Here is a 15,072-nt window from a genome sequence, read left to right as displayed (position 1 = left end):
TCCAGCTGTTACAATGAGCCGTTCCTCAGATTTCTACCTCCACTGGTAATGAGAGCTCCTCATCGTAGGTTCTGTACAGGCAGCATCTGTTGGCTTGGCTGTGAGAGATGCTGTTATTCCCCCTGCCTCCTGTTTCCAACTCTAACAGTAGTGTCCTCTGTAGAGCTGCTTCCAGCCCAGTGTTAGACTATGTGTTATCAGCTGCTTGACATGCAGAGCAGAGAAAGTGTATGTTCGTGCTGGAAGGGATCTCTCATTGTCCATGCCATTTTGAAAATAACCTACAGTCAGATTCATGCCGCTCATTGCCCCCCCCCCCCCCCCCCCCCCCCCCCCCCCCCCAAAAAAAAAGAAGATCTCTGTTTGGTCTTGACTGACTTTACCAATTAGGTGTTCCATAACAATGTGTCCTTAACTCTTTTCCCAAAGCTCCATGAGGCACCATTTGCCAGGCAGAATTCAGTGATGTTTGATAATAATCTCTCCACAATTAGCCAAGTTCCTTAACGAGCCAAGCCAAGAGCAGCAGCAGCAGAGCTATTCCTGGTTTCGCCTGTTTATGTCCTCTGCTGCGGCCTAACCAATCTCAGATGTGTGTTCAGTTCAGCTCGCTCTGTCCTCACTCAGAAGAGAAGACTCACAAACTGCTGAACACCCACACATAAACACACACACACACACACACACACACACACACACACACACACACACACACACACACACACACACACAGTCCAATTAAACACACACACATACACACATATAGTCTGATTAAACACACGCACACACACAAACACACACACATATACAGTATATAAAGTCAGGTTAAACAACATGCTGTCAGAGTGAAAAAAGGGAAGGTTTAAACAACATGCTGTCAGAGTGAAAAAAGGGAAGGTTTAAACAACATGCTGTCAGAGTGAAAAAAGGGAAGGTTTAAACAACATGCTGTCAGAGTGAAAAAAGGGAAGGTTTAAACAACATGCTGTCAGAGTGGAAAAAGGGAAGGTTTAAACAACATGCTGTCAGAGTGAAAAAAGGGAAGGTTTAAACAACATGCTGTCAGAGTGAAAAAAGGGAAGGTTTAAACAACATGCTGTCAGAGTGAAAAAAGGGAAGGTTTAAACAACATGCTGTCAGAGTGAAAAAAGGGAAGGTTTAAACAACATGCTGTCAGAGTGGAAAAAGGGAAGGTTTAAACAACATGCTGTCAGAGTGGAAAAAGGGAAGGTTTAAACAACATGCTGTCAGAGTGAAAAAAGGGAAGGTTTAAACAACATGCTGTCAGAGTGGAAAAAGGGAAGGTTTAAACAACATGCTGTCAGAGTGGAAAAAGGGAAGGTTTAAACAACATGCTGTCAGAGTGAAAAAAGGGAAGGTTCAAACAACATGCTGTCAGAGTGGAAAAAGGGAAGGTTTAAACAACATGCTGTCAGAGTGGAAAAAGGGAAGGTTTAAACAACATGCTGTCAGAGTGGAAAAAGGGAAGGTGTCGGTGATGTGTCCTGTGTTGTGTGAGTGTGTTGAGATGTGTGCGTGTGTTGTCATTTCAGTGTGGGAAGCCTCTTCCGGGCCTGACCAAACAGGATGACTGCTGTGGAAGTGTGGGTGCCTCATGGGGCCTGAACAAGTGCACAGAGTGTCCAACCAAACCAGGTGAGTCCCCTTTACCCTCACATCCTGAACACACTGAACCAGTGAACCTAGATCTTCCCGGGCTATTCCTTCTGTTATATTATGATGTGTTCATTTGGCTAAACAATGTATTTTACGTCAATCATGAACACAATCTATGTCTGGAATTAACAGTCAATCCCTTTAACAGTGGGGTGATAATTCAGGATGATTACTGAGTTTTGTATCCTAGATTAGAAGGATCGTGCCTCGACTTTTGGCATCACTTGTCGTCTCATTGTAAAATGTAGTTGTTTTCGCTTCTAAAAACAAAACAAGGCACCAAATGAAAACACATTTAGCATGACCAACAGAGACTGGCAGGAGTGCCACCCAGCCTGCCGTCAGGCAGAGAGAGAGGCCAGCTCTGCCTCTACTATAGCTAACAGAAGAGAAATGGACAGCCATGGTTCCTGACCAGAGCTGCCTGTGCTGCTGCTGCTGCGGTTTTGAAAAGCAGCCGTGTGCCCGTTGGGTGGTTCTTCCCCTCTCTCTGTGTGTTAGAGGCAGCAGACTCTCAGTAAAGTTGTTGGCAGTGTTTCTTCATTATGTTTTAAATAGAGGAGCGCTCCGGGCCCCTGATGACCCCCACCCAAGGGCCTCCAGGCCCTACTGAAGCTCCCCACGAGGGTTATTTGGTGGTTGGGAGGGACGGTCCTTGCCCTGCTCTTCCCTGTTAATCCTATCAGGAAGAGGCCTGGCTGCGGTAGATGTCAATAGCCTGTCACAGGGTGCTGTCATAGCCCATTCCCTGTGAAGTGTCTGTCTGCCGGAGCTCTAATCACAAGCAGACATCATCTCATCTCAGGTCCATTCATCATGGACGGACATCTATTTTTCTCTTCTCTCTGTGCCAGAATCTCTCTCTCTCTCTCTCTCTCTCTCTCTCTCTCTCTCTCTCTCTCTCTCTCTCTCTCTCTCTCTCTCTCTCTCTCTCTCTCTCTCTCTCTCTCTCTCTCTCTCTCTCTCTCTCGCTCTCTCTCTCTCTCTCTTTCTCTCTCTCTCTCTCTCTCTCTCTCTCTCTTTCTCTCTCTCTCTCTCTCTATCTCTGTCTTTCTCTCTCCCACACCAGCATCTCGTTTGACTCACAGATGTTTTCCTCTCCTCCGTCCTTTGAAGTGGGGAGAATCAGAACTATCCCTGCATTCTCTCATTGTATAGTTGTTTTTGGGCAGCTTGGTCCCGGGTCACACGCAGAGTCGCTGGAGATGAGAGAATGAAAGACAAAAGAGGGAAAGAGGAAGCCACATACTGTATGTCCCATGCTGATTGGTGCATACTTTGAAGTACTTTTTAGCGAATGCTTGACATTCCTTTCCAGTCTTATGGTTCCCTGTATACAAATATGGCCAGAACCCGCTTTAGCTGGCTTCATTATACATTGTGTATGTAGTAACTTAAACAAGTGGACACGCACTAATGAAGAGTAATCATTTTGTCATCCCGTACATCTCTCTTGGACTGCTCCCAGCCAGGTCAGTTGATGGCTTGATGACAAGTATCTGGAAAGTAGTCATTTACCTCAATGAGAGAGGCTTGTGTCTCTCCTCTCCGAGCGTGTGATGCTGAGGTCATAATGTCCAACTTGTTTTTGGGTGTGACTCATGCAACACCCGTCAGTTTATTACTGTTTGTAAAACATACAGGCCATTGAAAACAAGTGTCACAGCAACAGGAGCCTCTTAACAACATATTTTATAGACACTGAGAACTATGTCGCTTAGCTGTTTAAGGACCAGTGTCGAATGTGGTTCCATTCAGGAATGCTCCATCCAGACCTACTGTTTCCCGGAACCTTTTAATGTCTCCTCTGGTCAGCTCCAAGTGCCGGGATGTCTCTTTCTCTGTTGCCTATCTTGGCTTCAGTCCTGACTGTGATCTCCACACCATTCCCACGTTATTCTCCTATAGTTCTCCCTCTATCCAATGGGAGGGAATCAATGAACTCTCTGACTGATTCAGTGAAAGACATCAATCCAAGACACTGCCAGACTACTCTGTTGTTTTAGGCAGATAAAGTGTTATTATTGTTATATGGAGTGGAGGAAGCCGCAGTGCGGTGGGGAAACCAACGGGTGTGTGTTTTTGGGAGGGAGGGAAGTTGACGTAATGGAGGTAATGACAGTGACACTGTGGAAGCCCCAGCACCAGCCCCGTTCAGCGCTGTAGGATCGAATGCACTGTAAACCCACATGCTGCAAATTTCAGTGAGTAATGAACTCCAGATAAAATAAGACCATGGTCCATCTCTCCTCTCTCTCTGGTTCATATGTTCATCTCTCCTCTCTCTCTGGTTCATATGTTCATCTCTCCTCTCTCTCTGGTTCATATGTCCATCTCTCCTCTCTCTCTGGTTCATATGTCCATCTCTCCTCTCTCTCTGGTTCATATGTTCATCTCTCCTCTCTCTCTGGTTCATATGTCCATCTCTCCTCTCTCTCTGGTTCATATGTTCATCTCTCCTCTCTCTCTGGTTCATATGTTCATCTCTCCTCTCTCTCTCTGGTTCATATGTTCATCTCTCCTCTCTCTCTGGTTCATATGTTCATCTCTCCTCTCTCTCTGGTTCATATGTCCATCTCTCCTCTCTCTGGTTCATATGTCCATCTCTCCTCTCTCTCTGGTTCATATGTCCATCTCTCCTCTCTCTGGTTCATATGTCCATCTCTCCTCTCTCTCTGGTTCATATGTCCATCTCTCCTCTCTCTGGTTCATATATCCATCTCTCCTCTCTCTCTGGTTCATATGTTCATCTCTCCTCTCTCTCTCTGGTTCATATGTCCATCTCTCCTCTCTCTCTCTGGTTCATATGTTCATCTCTCCTCTCTCTCTCTGGTTCATATGTCCATCTCTCCTCTCTCTCTCTGGTTCATATGTCCATCTCTCCTCTCTCTCTGGTTCATATGTTCATCTCTCCTCTCTCTGGTTCATATGTCCATCTCTCCTCTCTCTCTCTGGTTCATATGTTCATCTCTCCTCTCTCTCTCTGGTTCATATGTCCATCTCTCCTCTCTCTCTGGTTTATATGTCCATCTCTCCTCTCTCTCTCTGGTTCATATGTCCATCTCTCCTCTCTCTCTGGTTCATATGTCCATCTCTCCTCTCTCTCTGGTTTATATGTCCATCTCTCCTCTCTCTCTGGTTCATATGTCCATCTCTCCTCTCTCTCTCTGGTTCATATGTCCATCTCTCCTCTCTCTCTCTGGTTTATATGTCCATCTCTCCTCTCTCTCTGGTTCATATGTTCATCTCTCCTCTCTCTCTCTCTGATTCATATGTTCATCTCTCCTCTCTCTCTGGTTCATATGTCCATCTCTCCTCTCTCTCTCTGGTTCATATGTTCATCTCTCCTCTCTCTCTGGTTCATATGTCCATCTCTCCTCTCTCTCTGGTTTATATGTCCATCTCTCCTCTCTCTCTCTGGTTCATATGTCCATCTCTCCTCTCTCTCTGGTTCATATGTCCATCTCTCCTCTCTCTCTGGTTTATATGTCCATCTCTCCTCTCTCTCTGGTTCATATGTCCATCTCTCCTCTCTCTCTCTGGTTCATATGTCCATCTCTCCTCTCTCTCTCTGGTTTATATGTCCATCTCTCCTCTCTCTCTGGTTCATATGTTCATCTCTCCTCTCTCTCTCTCTGATTCATATGTTCATCTCTCCTCTCTCTCTGGTTCATATGTCCATCTCTCCTCTCTCTCTCTCTGGTTCATATGTTCATCTCTCCTCTCTCTCTGGTTCATATGTTCATCTCTCCTCTCTCTCTGGTTCATATGTTCATCTCTCCTCTCTCTCTGGTTCATATGTCCATCTCTCCTCTCTCTCTGGTTCATATGTCCATCTCTCCTCTCTCTGGTTTATATGTTCATCTCTCCTCTCTCTCTCTGGTTCATATGTTCATCTCTCCTCTCTCTCTGGTTTATATGTTCATCTCTCCTCTCTCTCTGGTTCATATGTTCATCTCTCCTCTCTCTCTGGTTTATATGTTCATCTCTCCTCTCTCTCTGGTTCATATGTTCATCTCTCCTCTCTCTCTGGTTTATATGTTCATCTCTCCTCTCTCTCTGGTTCATATGTTCATCTCTCCTCTCTCTCTGGTTCATATGTTCATCTCTCCTCTCTCTCTCTGGTTCATATGTTCATCTCTCCTCTCTCTCTGGTTCATATGTCCATCTCTCCTCTCTCTCTCTGGTTCATATGTCCATCTCTCCTCTCTCTCTCTGGTTCATATGTTCATCTCTCCTCTCTCTCTCTGGTTCATATGTCCATCTCTCCTCTCTCTCTCTGGTTCATATGTTCATCTCTCCTCTCTCTCTGGTTCATATGTTCATCTCTCCTCTCTCTCTCTGGTTCATATGTCCATCTCTCCTCTCTCTCTGGTTCATATGTCCATCTCTCCTCTCTCTCTGGTTCATATGTTCATCTCTCCTCTCTCTCTCTGGTTCATATGTTCATCTCTCCTCTCTCTCTGGTTCATATGTCCATCTCTCCTCTCTCTCTCTGGTTCATATGTTCATCTCTCCTCTCTCTCTGGTTCATATGTCCATCTCTCCTCTCTCTCTGGTTCATATGTTCATCTCTCCTCTCTCTCTCTGGTTCATATGTCCATCTCTCCTCTCTCTCTGGTTCATATGTTCATCTCTCCTCTCTCTCTGGTTCATATGTCCATCTCTCCTCTCTCTCTGGTTCATATGTTCATCTCTCCTCTCTCTCTCTGGTTCATATGTCCATCTCTCCTCTCTCTCTGGTTCATATGTCCATCTCTCCTCTCTCTCTGGTTCATATGTTCATCTCTCCTCTCTCTCTGGTTCATATGTCCATCTCTCCTCTCTCTCTGGTTCATATGTTCATCTCTCCTCTCTCTCTCTGGTTCATATGTTCATCTCTCCTCTCTCTCTGGTTCATATGTCCATCTCTCCTCTCTCTCTGGTTCATATGTTCATCTCTCCTCTCTCTCTGGTTCATATGTTCATCTCTCCTCTCTCTCTCTGGTTCATATGTTCATCTCTCCTCTCTCTCTGGTTCATATGTCCATCTCTCCTCTCTCTCTCTGGTTCATATGTCCATCTCTCCTCTCTCTCTCTGGTTCATATGTTCATCTCTCCTCTCTCTCTCTGGTTCATATGTCCATCTCTCCTCTCTCTCTGGTTCATATGTTCATCTCTCCTCTCTCTCTGGTTCATATGTCCATCTCTCCTCTCTCTCTGGTTCATATGTTCATCTCTCCTCTCTCTCTCTGGTTCATATGTCCATCTCTCCTCTCTCTCTGGTTCATATGTCCATCTCTCCTCTCTCTCTCTGGTTCATATGTCCATCTCTCCTCTCTCTCTCTGTTGTTTTGGAACTTCTGTGAGTGTAATGTTTACTGTTAATTTTTTATTTCACTTTTGTATATTATCTACTTCACTTGCTTTGGCAATATTAACATATGTTTCCCATGCCAATAAAGCCCCTTGAATTGAATTGAGAGAAAACAGCGCCAGAACTTATTTAAATTTCAGGCTTATGGCTGAAATGTTGAAGTGTGTCCTCTGACAGGAGAGGAGATGGAAGCAATTAGAGCTGCTTGTCCCCCTAGACTGCAAGATGACACCTGATTGGATGAGGCAAGGCCAATGTGGGGTATGGAGTTGATTGACAGCTAATTTGCTTTCAAAGTACAGTATATTGGGAAACGTACCCAATAAAGTGAACACAGCTCTTTGTAGATACAGTAGATCAGAACAATGATAGGTAGATCAGTGTCATTCAGACTGTTTGTTAGGGTTTTCTGCATTGAGGATCACTTTAAGTGAAAGGTTCATGTGAAAACTGATCTGTGGTACTTTAGAAGAGGCCACAAGCTCTGCCCTGAGTGTGAACCTATGACCTGGTGTGAGAGTGGCATGGCTGTTTCTGACTTTATATGGAGTAGCTGGCCACCCATAGTAATTTTATTTCTAAGTGGCCATCAGTACCAGTGTGTTCCATGGCTTATTCAATTCCATAAAGCATGGCTCCGGTCGTCTCCCTATCTGTCATTCCAGGAAGTCTTCCCTCCAAGTGACTCTCCCACTCCCCGGGGCCAACATAAATCACAGACCCACCCACAGGAGCCCTGGCCTCTGGCCCTGGAGCCACTACCTCCCCAGGCCACCGAGGTCACAGCATGATGTCACAGCATGATGATGTCAGCCCTCTGCCCCTCCTTCCTCAACCCCGACCACACCAGCAGGCCCGCCACATACTGAGGGAGAAACCTCTCTCTGACTCTACTATCTCTTTCTCATAGGAATGTTATTCCTGAGCATCAGATTAATCAAATAAGATGAGAAGGAGGAGGAGAAGGCCCTGTTCCAAATCACCCTACATGAGATCATCCCTTCCAGTCCCATGGAGAACTATTGAATCTGCCCATTTAGGACCAAAGCATGTGCCTAGTACTTTTTATTAGCAGTGATCAAACATTGAACACTTGTTAATGACCAACATCCAAACCCAGTGATGGGGCGACTTGTTCAGAACAACACAGACTGAGCTGAACATGTGCTGTAGTCCGTGCCAAGGTTTCAGGCTGCTCTCTCTCTCTCTCTGCCGCTGCAGCCTCTCTCTCATGGTGATTAGACAGAGACGTTGCCATCCTTTGGCAGGTTCTGATTCGTTCTGTGTTGATTTAGCTTACTGCCGGGTACAAACAGTGTGATGGAATCTATTAGCTAGACAGCAGTGTGGCTAATGAGGGCTGACTGCGAGCAGGAATAAATCCCAATGCAGACATACAGTATCTATCTGGCCCAGAGAGGACTGCTTGTCCAAGGCACCATGCCAGTGAGTTGGAGGCACATGGAAATGAAATCTCTGTTGCATGGCTGGATATGATACATGTGTAGCCTGTTCATCATGGGGTATGGACTATACCATGTCATCTCTTGGCCTCGCCCCCAGTGGTAAATATTTCATGTCAAGTGGCGGCAGTAGGAGATTATGGGAGAATGTGTGTCTATTTAAATGGGAGGTCACAGCCACACCGCTGTGGGCGTCGTGAAGAAGGGAGGACAGAACCAAATTAAAAACTGTCAAACTACAAACAGATGCAAAAAGCATCAAATGATGTTAAAAACTGAGACAAATATAATGTTTTTGAAGAAGGATTAAGTCAAGTCGAACATGAGGGAGAAGCACTTTGTGACATCTCATGATGTGAAAAGGGCTTTATAAATACAGTTGATTTCATTTGATGAAATAAATGCCTTGATCGGACCAGCTGCATTGTCTTTATACAATGTCTGTCAAAACATGGTAATTGTCTGTGCCTATGAACACACAGCTGGGAATGTCATTTACCCAATATCAAACTCCAAGCTGCTATACTGGAGCTTTTTAAGAAAGCAAATGTTAGCTTTGCATGAGTGTGTGGTGTCTGAGGCTGATCTCATCATGGGGATGTTGATGTTAGGTCCATGTGGCTGTCTCGTCTCATCTGATGCCCCAGCGCTTGACTGGCTGGCAGCTGGGGCTTATTTACAGGGCTCGTGATATGGGCCGTGCCAGAATGGCAAACTTGGCTTGTGCCAATGAGACGTTCTGCTTTGAAAGCAAATGACTTCCCCTTAGCTGTTTTCTGTAATCAGTCGTTGGTCTGGAGGCCAGAGGGACATGGGTTCTTTCTCATCTTCATCTCAAAGGGAATGAAACAGCTCCTTGTGATTAAAGGGTTGTGTTGGGTTTACCCCTCCATGGCACCAGTTTGTCCCATGGCCGTCTGTTCTCAGTAAGCAAGTCGCTTAAAGGGTTTTAAAGGTTCTTGGCACTCATGTCTGTTGTGTTCCTACAGAATGGCTAACTTTGGAATGGATAGAGATGACTGTCTCCCCTCCTCCTGTGACTCACATCCATTACCCCTCTCTGGTCTACTACCTCTTCTCAGGTTCTCCAGCTAGGCTCCTGGATAAGCCTGGGGGTAGGGGGTGACTCAGGGCAGACTCCATGGAGGAGCAGTATATTGGGGTTGAGGCAGTACAGTACATTGTGGGTTCAGTACCGTGCTCTCAGCCTGTGATGGATGTGCCTGCCACTCGTACGTCTAAGTAGGCAAATAAAAGCCTCCCTCAGGCCAGGTGGTCCACATAATGATTGCACTAAATGACCAATGAAAGATTTCTGTCAAGCAGAACCCATTTGACTAGACCCACTCCTTTCCCTTCAAACTCCTTCCCTCTCACTCTTTTCTTACCTTCACTCCCCTTTTGCCTATCCTCCTCTCTCATTCCCTCTGTAAACACCCACATCTCAAAAGGCCTATTTTGAAGGCCGTGCTAAGTTAGCTTTGACTCCTGTTTTAGAGTAGGCTCTCAAAAGAAAGTGATGCCACCTATTAAGACATTTTATATGAGGCTTCAACTGTTTACAAGCAAATATTGCTGGATGGTTGCAAATAAAATGCCTGACACAATTTAGAGATGACTGGTGAAGTACAACAAATCAGTCAAGGGTGACAAAGTCTTTTGGTAAAGTGCAATGAATGAATGGAGGGGTAACAAGTGAGGCCAACAGTCTGTGTCCCTGTACTTCCTTTTTGTAAAGCACAATGAATATGGGCCAGTCAGGTCTCTCTGTCCCAGCATCCATGTAACCAAGGGGAACACTAATGATGCAGCGAGGTCACTCTTGCGTTTCACTGCATTGGGATCTGTGACAATGAACATTGTCGGGGTCAGCATGACGGCATGTCAAATCCATTCCACAGTGGCATTCTACCCACAGTAGGTTACAAAACATCATGAACTAGCATATATCCTAGATACATAGCTTACAGTACATTTCACTCTTTCAGTTTGTTGTCCATTGCACTGGCCTATAACTCGTTTTCCCTTCTAAGGTGGTTAGGCAAAACTTCTGGTCTTATTTATGCAGTATCTTGTTTGTTTGCCATTGTCTTTAGCAGTGGGTTGACCATACAGATGATGTCCTGTCAGCCAGCTCAGGTACCTGTGGGTGAAGTTACTTCAGACAGACCTGCTCTTCTCTGTGTGTCCCCTATTCTCTCTGTGCTAATAAGATTTATAGAGTGGCCTGCGCCCTGCCAGGCATCCCTTGGCATGTGCCCCTGCAGTCAATCAGGGCAGACTGATCCTGTTCTCATGGGGGTTCGTACCCGCCTCGCCCACCGCCCTGTCACAACAGCTCATTACCCAGAGGCCTCTCTGGGGATTCCAGGGGTGCAGGGCGGGACCGGAACAGCCGCTTCGCTTTGACACGATTATCCCCGACCCTGAACCCTGCAGGGGAGCTCCCGTCTGGTCTGATCCACTTCTGATCAACTGTGTGAACCTGAAGATACTGCATCCTTACTGCCTCCTTCAGTGATCACTGAGTCACGTCATGACCAGCAGTATGAACTCATACTGTTAGACTCTCACAACCACTCAGAACACAGATGGGATAACACCATAAATAAGACGGATTGATGGCACATTCCAGGTAGACTACAAGATCTCCCCCTATTCTTTCTCCTCCCTGCGATATTGATAGCCTGTTGGTGAACTGAGGTTCACCAATACCACAAACGGAGAGAACTTTGGCAGCTGGATCTGGAATCAGAATTCCACCAATTTTTTTCCAATTAACAGCTTGTCGCCTGTGTAGGAAGGAAAAGGAAAATAAATGGCGGGGGGTTCCCAAACAAACAGAGGAGAAGGAAGGCTGACTGCAGGGTCAGCTTTACATCAGTACTACACTGATGTAAGGGCAGATGTGCTGCTGTGGCTGAGGGGATGCCGGACCTGTTTGCACTGCCCTGGTGTCTAGATTGATGTATGAGAGGGGCTCTTATCAGGTACTGTTGACCCACCATCTACTTACCTGCCAGACGGCCTGCGACACCACTGTCTGTCACTCCCAGGCCTTCAGATCAACACCCTGCAATCTGCTGCAGCGTTGCCTGAAGATAAACTTCCCCTCATTGCACACTCGGCCAGGGGAAGAGCCTGGAGGGAAGGGAACATGTTTTCATTGGTACTGGTGGCGAAATTCCTGCTGTGCTCCAAATGACGTTGTAGATACTGTGTAAGAGCAAAGATATTGATGGTGCTTATGGAGCTCACATGTAGTGTGCCATACTGTGTGCATGTTGCATGCTATGAATGAGCGTGTGTGTGCATACACTAACCGTCAAAAGTTTTACAACACCTACTCATTCAAGGGGTTTTCTTTATTTTTACAATTTTCTACATTGTAAAATAATAGTGAAGACATCTAAACTATGAAATAACACATGGAATCATGCAGTAACCAAAAAAGAGTTAAACAAATCAAAATACATTTTATATTTGAGATTCTTCAAATAGCCACCCTTTGCCTTGATGACAGCTTTGCACACTCTTGGTATTGTCTCAACCAGCTTCACCTGGAATGCTTTTCCAACGGTCTTGAAGGAGTTCCCACATATGCTGAGCACTTGTTGGCTGCTTTTCCTTATATTTTTATATTTTGATTTGTTTAACACTTTTTTGGTTACTATATGATTCCATATATGTTATTTTATAGTTTTGATGTCTTCACTATTATTGTACAATGTAGAAAATTGTAAAAATAAAGAAAAACCCTTGAATGAGTAGGTGTTGTAAAACTTTTGACCGGTAGTGTATATGCTGAAAATCAGATCAAATGTACATATGAGATATCAACATTATTTTGAAGGCTTGTCAATTGTGTGGTGCCGCTCACAATCTGATGAACTAGAAAAGCTAAGAATGGTCTGGAAGTCACATGAAAAACATTTTCTGCTCTTCCGCTGGATGTAAAGGGAGTGAATACACTACTGTCCCATCATGTTGAAATGAAAAATCCACCCTAGCCAGACACTACTAAATCATGAGGAGGACCGTTCTCCTTTCAACATGTGTCTGATGATATTCTAGGAGACTCTTCGTCTGCGTCTCCTCTTTCACCTTTCCATAACTGTGAAATCTGTGACTAATCACTTTGATCCTGTCCAGCAATCGGCTCTGATTACCCCCTACCTTCTCCACAAGTGAAGACTCAGTCCTGGCCATCTGATATTGAGAATAGCCTCCTTCCCTGGTCCCAACAACTAATTGAGCATGCCCTGCCCTGACTGGGTGCCGAATGAATAATGACATCATGTTTTCAGGCCTCTGTCAGCAAGTGTATGGCCACGCTGGGGGCATGAACGGACACAGAGCGTTATTTACAACACCGCTTCTGTGAACCTCTAAAGTACCTCGCTGAAGGACATGCTACATGAGGAGATTGTTATTGTTATAGTAGAACAAGCAAAACAAAAAAAGCGCAGCATCCTGGTAAGAACCCCAGTAAACCTTGCATTCATCATCATTCCTGGCGTGTACACATGAAGCATTAGTCTGGCGTTTAAGTGGATTTTCGCCGTGGTTGGTGACACAGGTCATGGCTGTGGCATGTGTTTTCTCGAAACAATTTATGATATACAGGCTCTCTTTCACTGTGTATGTGTCCCCAGGGGTGTGGAGCTCTGGGTAATATGATTATAAATGACGTGTGGTGTTGATGATTGTGCGTGATGGCAGTGCTGTCGTATAACTGTGGTTAATGGGGATTCGTTTACATGGCAGCATTGTGGTGTCCCGCAGGGCCCAGCTGTGGGTCCCCGTCTCATTTCTCCCCCTGCCAAGCTCAGCACATCTGTAATTTATATGCTCCCATGCTACACATGAACCATCCTCCCTCCCTCCCTCCCTCCCTCCCTCCCTCCCTCCCTCCCTCCCTCCCTCCCTCCCTCCCTCCCTCCCTCCCTCCCTCCCTCCCTCTGTGTCTTATGGATGCAATGTTGTTTTAAAGTAGACAAGCAGAGTGTGATAATTTCTCTTTCTCTAATCAGTGCTCTCACTCATCACCTTCTTTCTTTTCCTTTTCCCGCAGCGTATGCAGTGATTGCGAACGGGCAAGTGGAATGCCCCAAGGGTTACAAAAGGATGAACATGTCTCATTGTCAAGGTAAGGGGAAGGAAATATGTCTTGTTGTTTGATTGTGTTTAGTAATACCAATAGTGCCTGAAGAACTGTCATTGAATGTTTTCTCATAGATTGTATTCTAACATAGTTGTACCATGTCTGCACCAAATTCAAATGACCCAAGTCAACCCCCACACATGCATTGTGTTGCAGCTACACTCCACCACATCCTATTCTCAAAACGTTATGTCTGTATTGTGATAAGAACAGTTTTACAGTGACTGCCCATACATGACCATGCTTAACAAACCCCCAGGGCCTGTATAAAAGTATTCCTGTCTATATGTCTAGCCCACTGGGAACAGGGTCATGGGTACAACAAGCTGTGGCCTGGGTCAGAGTTCAGCTGCCCCAATATGCCCCAGGAGGGAGTGTTTTTTTTAATTGCTCTGTGGAGGTCTGTATGGAGCTATATAGCCAAAGCCTTTTGTTAAACTTCTGTTACAGTTTGTTCTCAACACTCCCACTCAATCTGTCAGCGGGGGATAGACGGCGTGACTTCCAGCTCACCCATCCATCTGTGTGTGAAAACAAGCTGTGTCCGTCCGTCCCTGAATGTGTTGCATGCCTCCCTCCTCACCGCCTTTTAGTGGGCCCTGTCAGCCTGCTGACTGCTATAGAAGCGATATCCTCCCAGAACGTACATCCACTGGATACTGTAGATAATGTAGACCAGTGTTTCCCAACTCCTTTCCTCCAGTTCCCCCAACAGTACATATTTTGTTGTGGCACCGGACAACCACACCTGATTTTACTTGTCAACTAATCATCAAGCCCTTGACAAGTTGAATCAGGTGTTTTTGTCCGGGGCTACAGCAAACAAATTGTACTGTTGGGGGAACTGGAGGACCGGAGTTGGGAAACACTGCTGTAGACAACCACAAAGAGGGAGAGAATCACATATAAGATGGTGCTAAATCATATTGGAATTCAAAGATCAATAGGTCTATTTTGGCCTGAAGAGATATGCATTACCTCATACATCAGTGATTTCTGGATGTTTCTCGTGCTATTCTCCAAATATAGTTTCTGTCAGTGCTAAGGACAATCAGTTCGATTTATGACCAGCTCTTCCACTCCCAACTTCCAAAGACTTGATTTATGTTTTTTAAAATCTGGATGACATTGCATACTTAATCTTATGGAGTGTACCATCATAAACAGATCATTTTAGATGTTACAATGGTTTGAAATGCACATCACAGACAAAAGAATACACACCATGTAAAACAAGAAGATTTGTTTTATTTTATTAGATTGGTCATCATCAACAGTAAATTTCAACAAGTTTTCTGAGTTGCATGGCAAATACTGTAGTAGAGTGTATTGTGGATACTATGGGTGTTTCTTATTTGTGGTGATGCAGTTATTAATATGCTAAATTATTTTGCATTCCTCGCATTTATATA

General features: G+C 45.1%; 1 protein-coding gene across 3 annotated transcripts in view; it reads left to right on the top strand.

Annotated features, from left to right (window-relative positions):
• Nucleotides 1-15,072, top strand: part of LOC129812876 (latent-transforming growth factor beta-binding protein 2-like) — a 167,554-nt gene that overhangs the window by 84,176 nt on the left and 68,306 nt on the right. For all 3 annotated transcript variants that reach the window (XM_055864824.1, XM_055864826.1, XM_055864823.1), the window contains exons 8-9: nt 1,554-1,656; nt 13,571-13,645. In XM_055864824.1, coding sequence (XP_055720799.1) covers nt 1,554-1,656; nt 13,571-13,645 — 178 coding nt within the window. The remainder of the gene's footprint in view (nt 1-1,553; nt 1,657-13,570; nt 13,646-15,072) is intronic.

The sequence above is a fragment of the Salvelinus fontinalis genome, chromosome 16 (assembly GCF_029448725.1).
Source record: "Salvelinus fontinalis isolate EN_2023a chromosome 16, ASM2944872v1, whole genome shotgun sequence".
In the NCBI taxonomy this organism is placed as follows: Eukaryota; Metazoa; Chordata; class Actinopteri; order Salmoniformes; family Salmonidae; genus Salvelinus; species Salvelinus fontinalis.
Note: the sequence above shows the minus strand (reverse complement) of the source record. Positions and strands in the feature narration are given on the sequence as shown.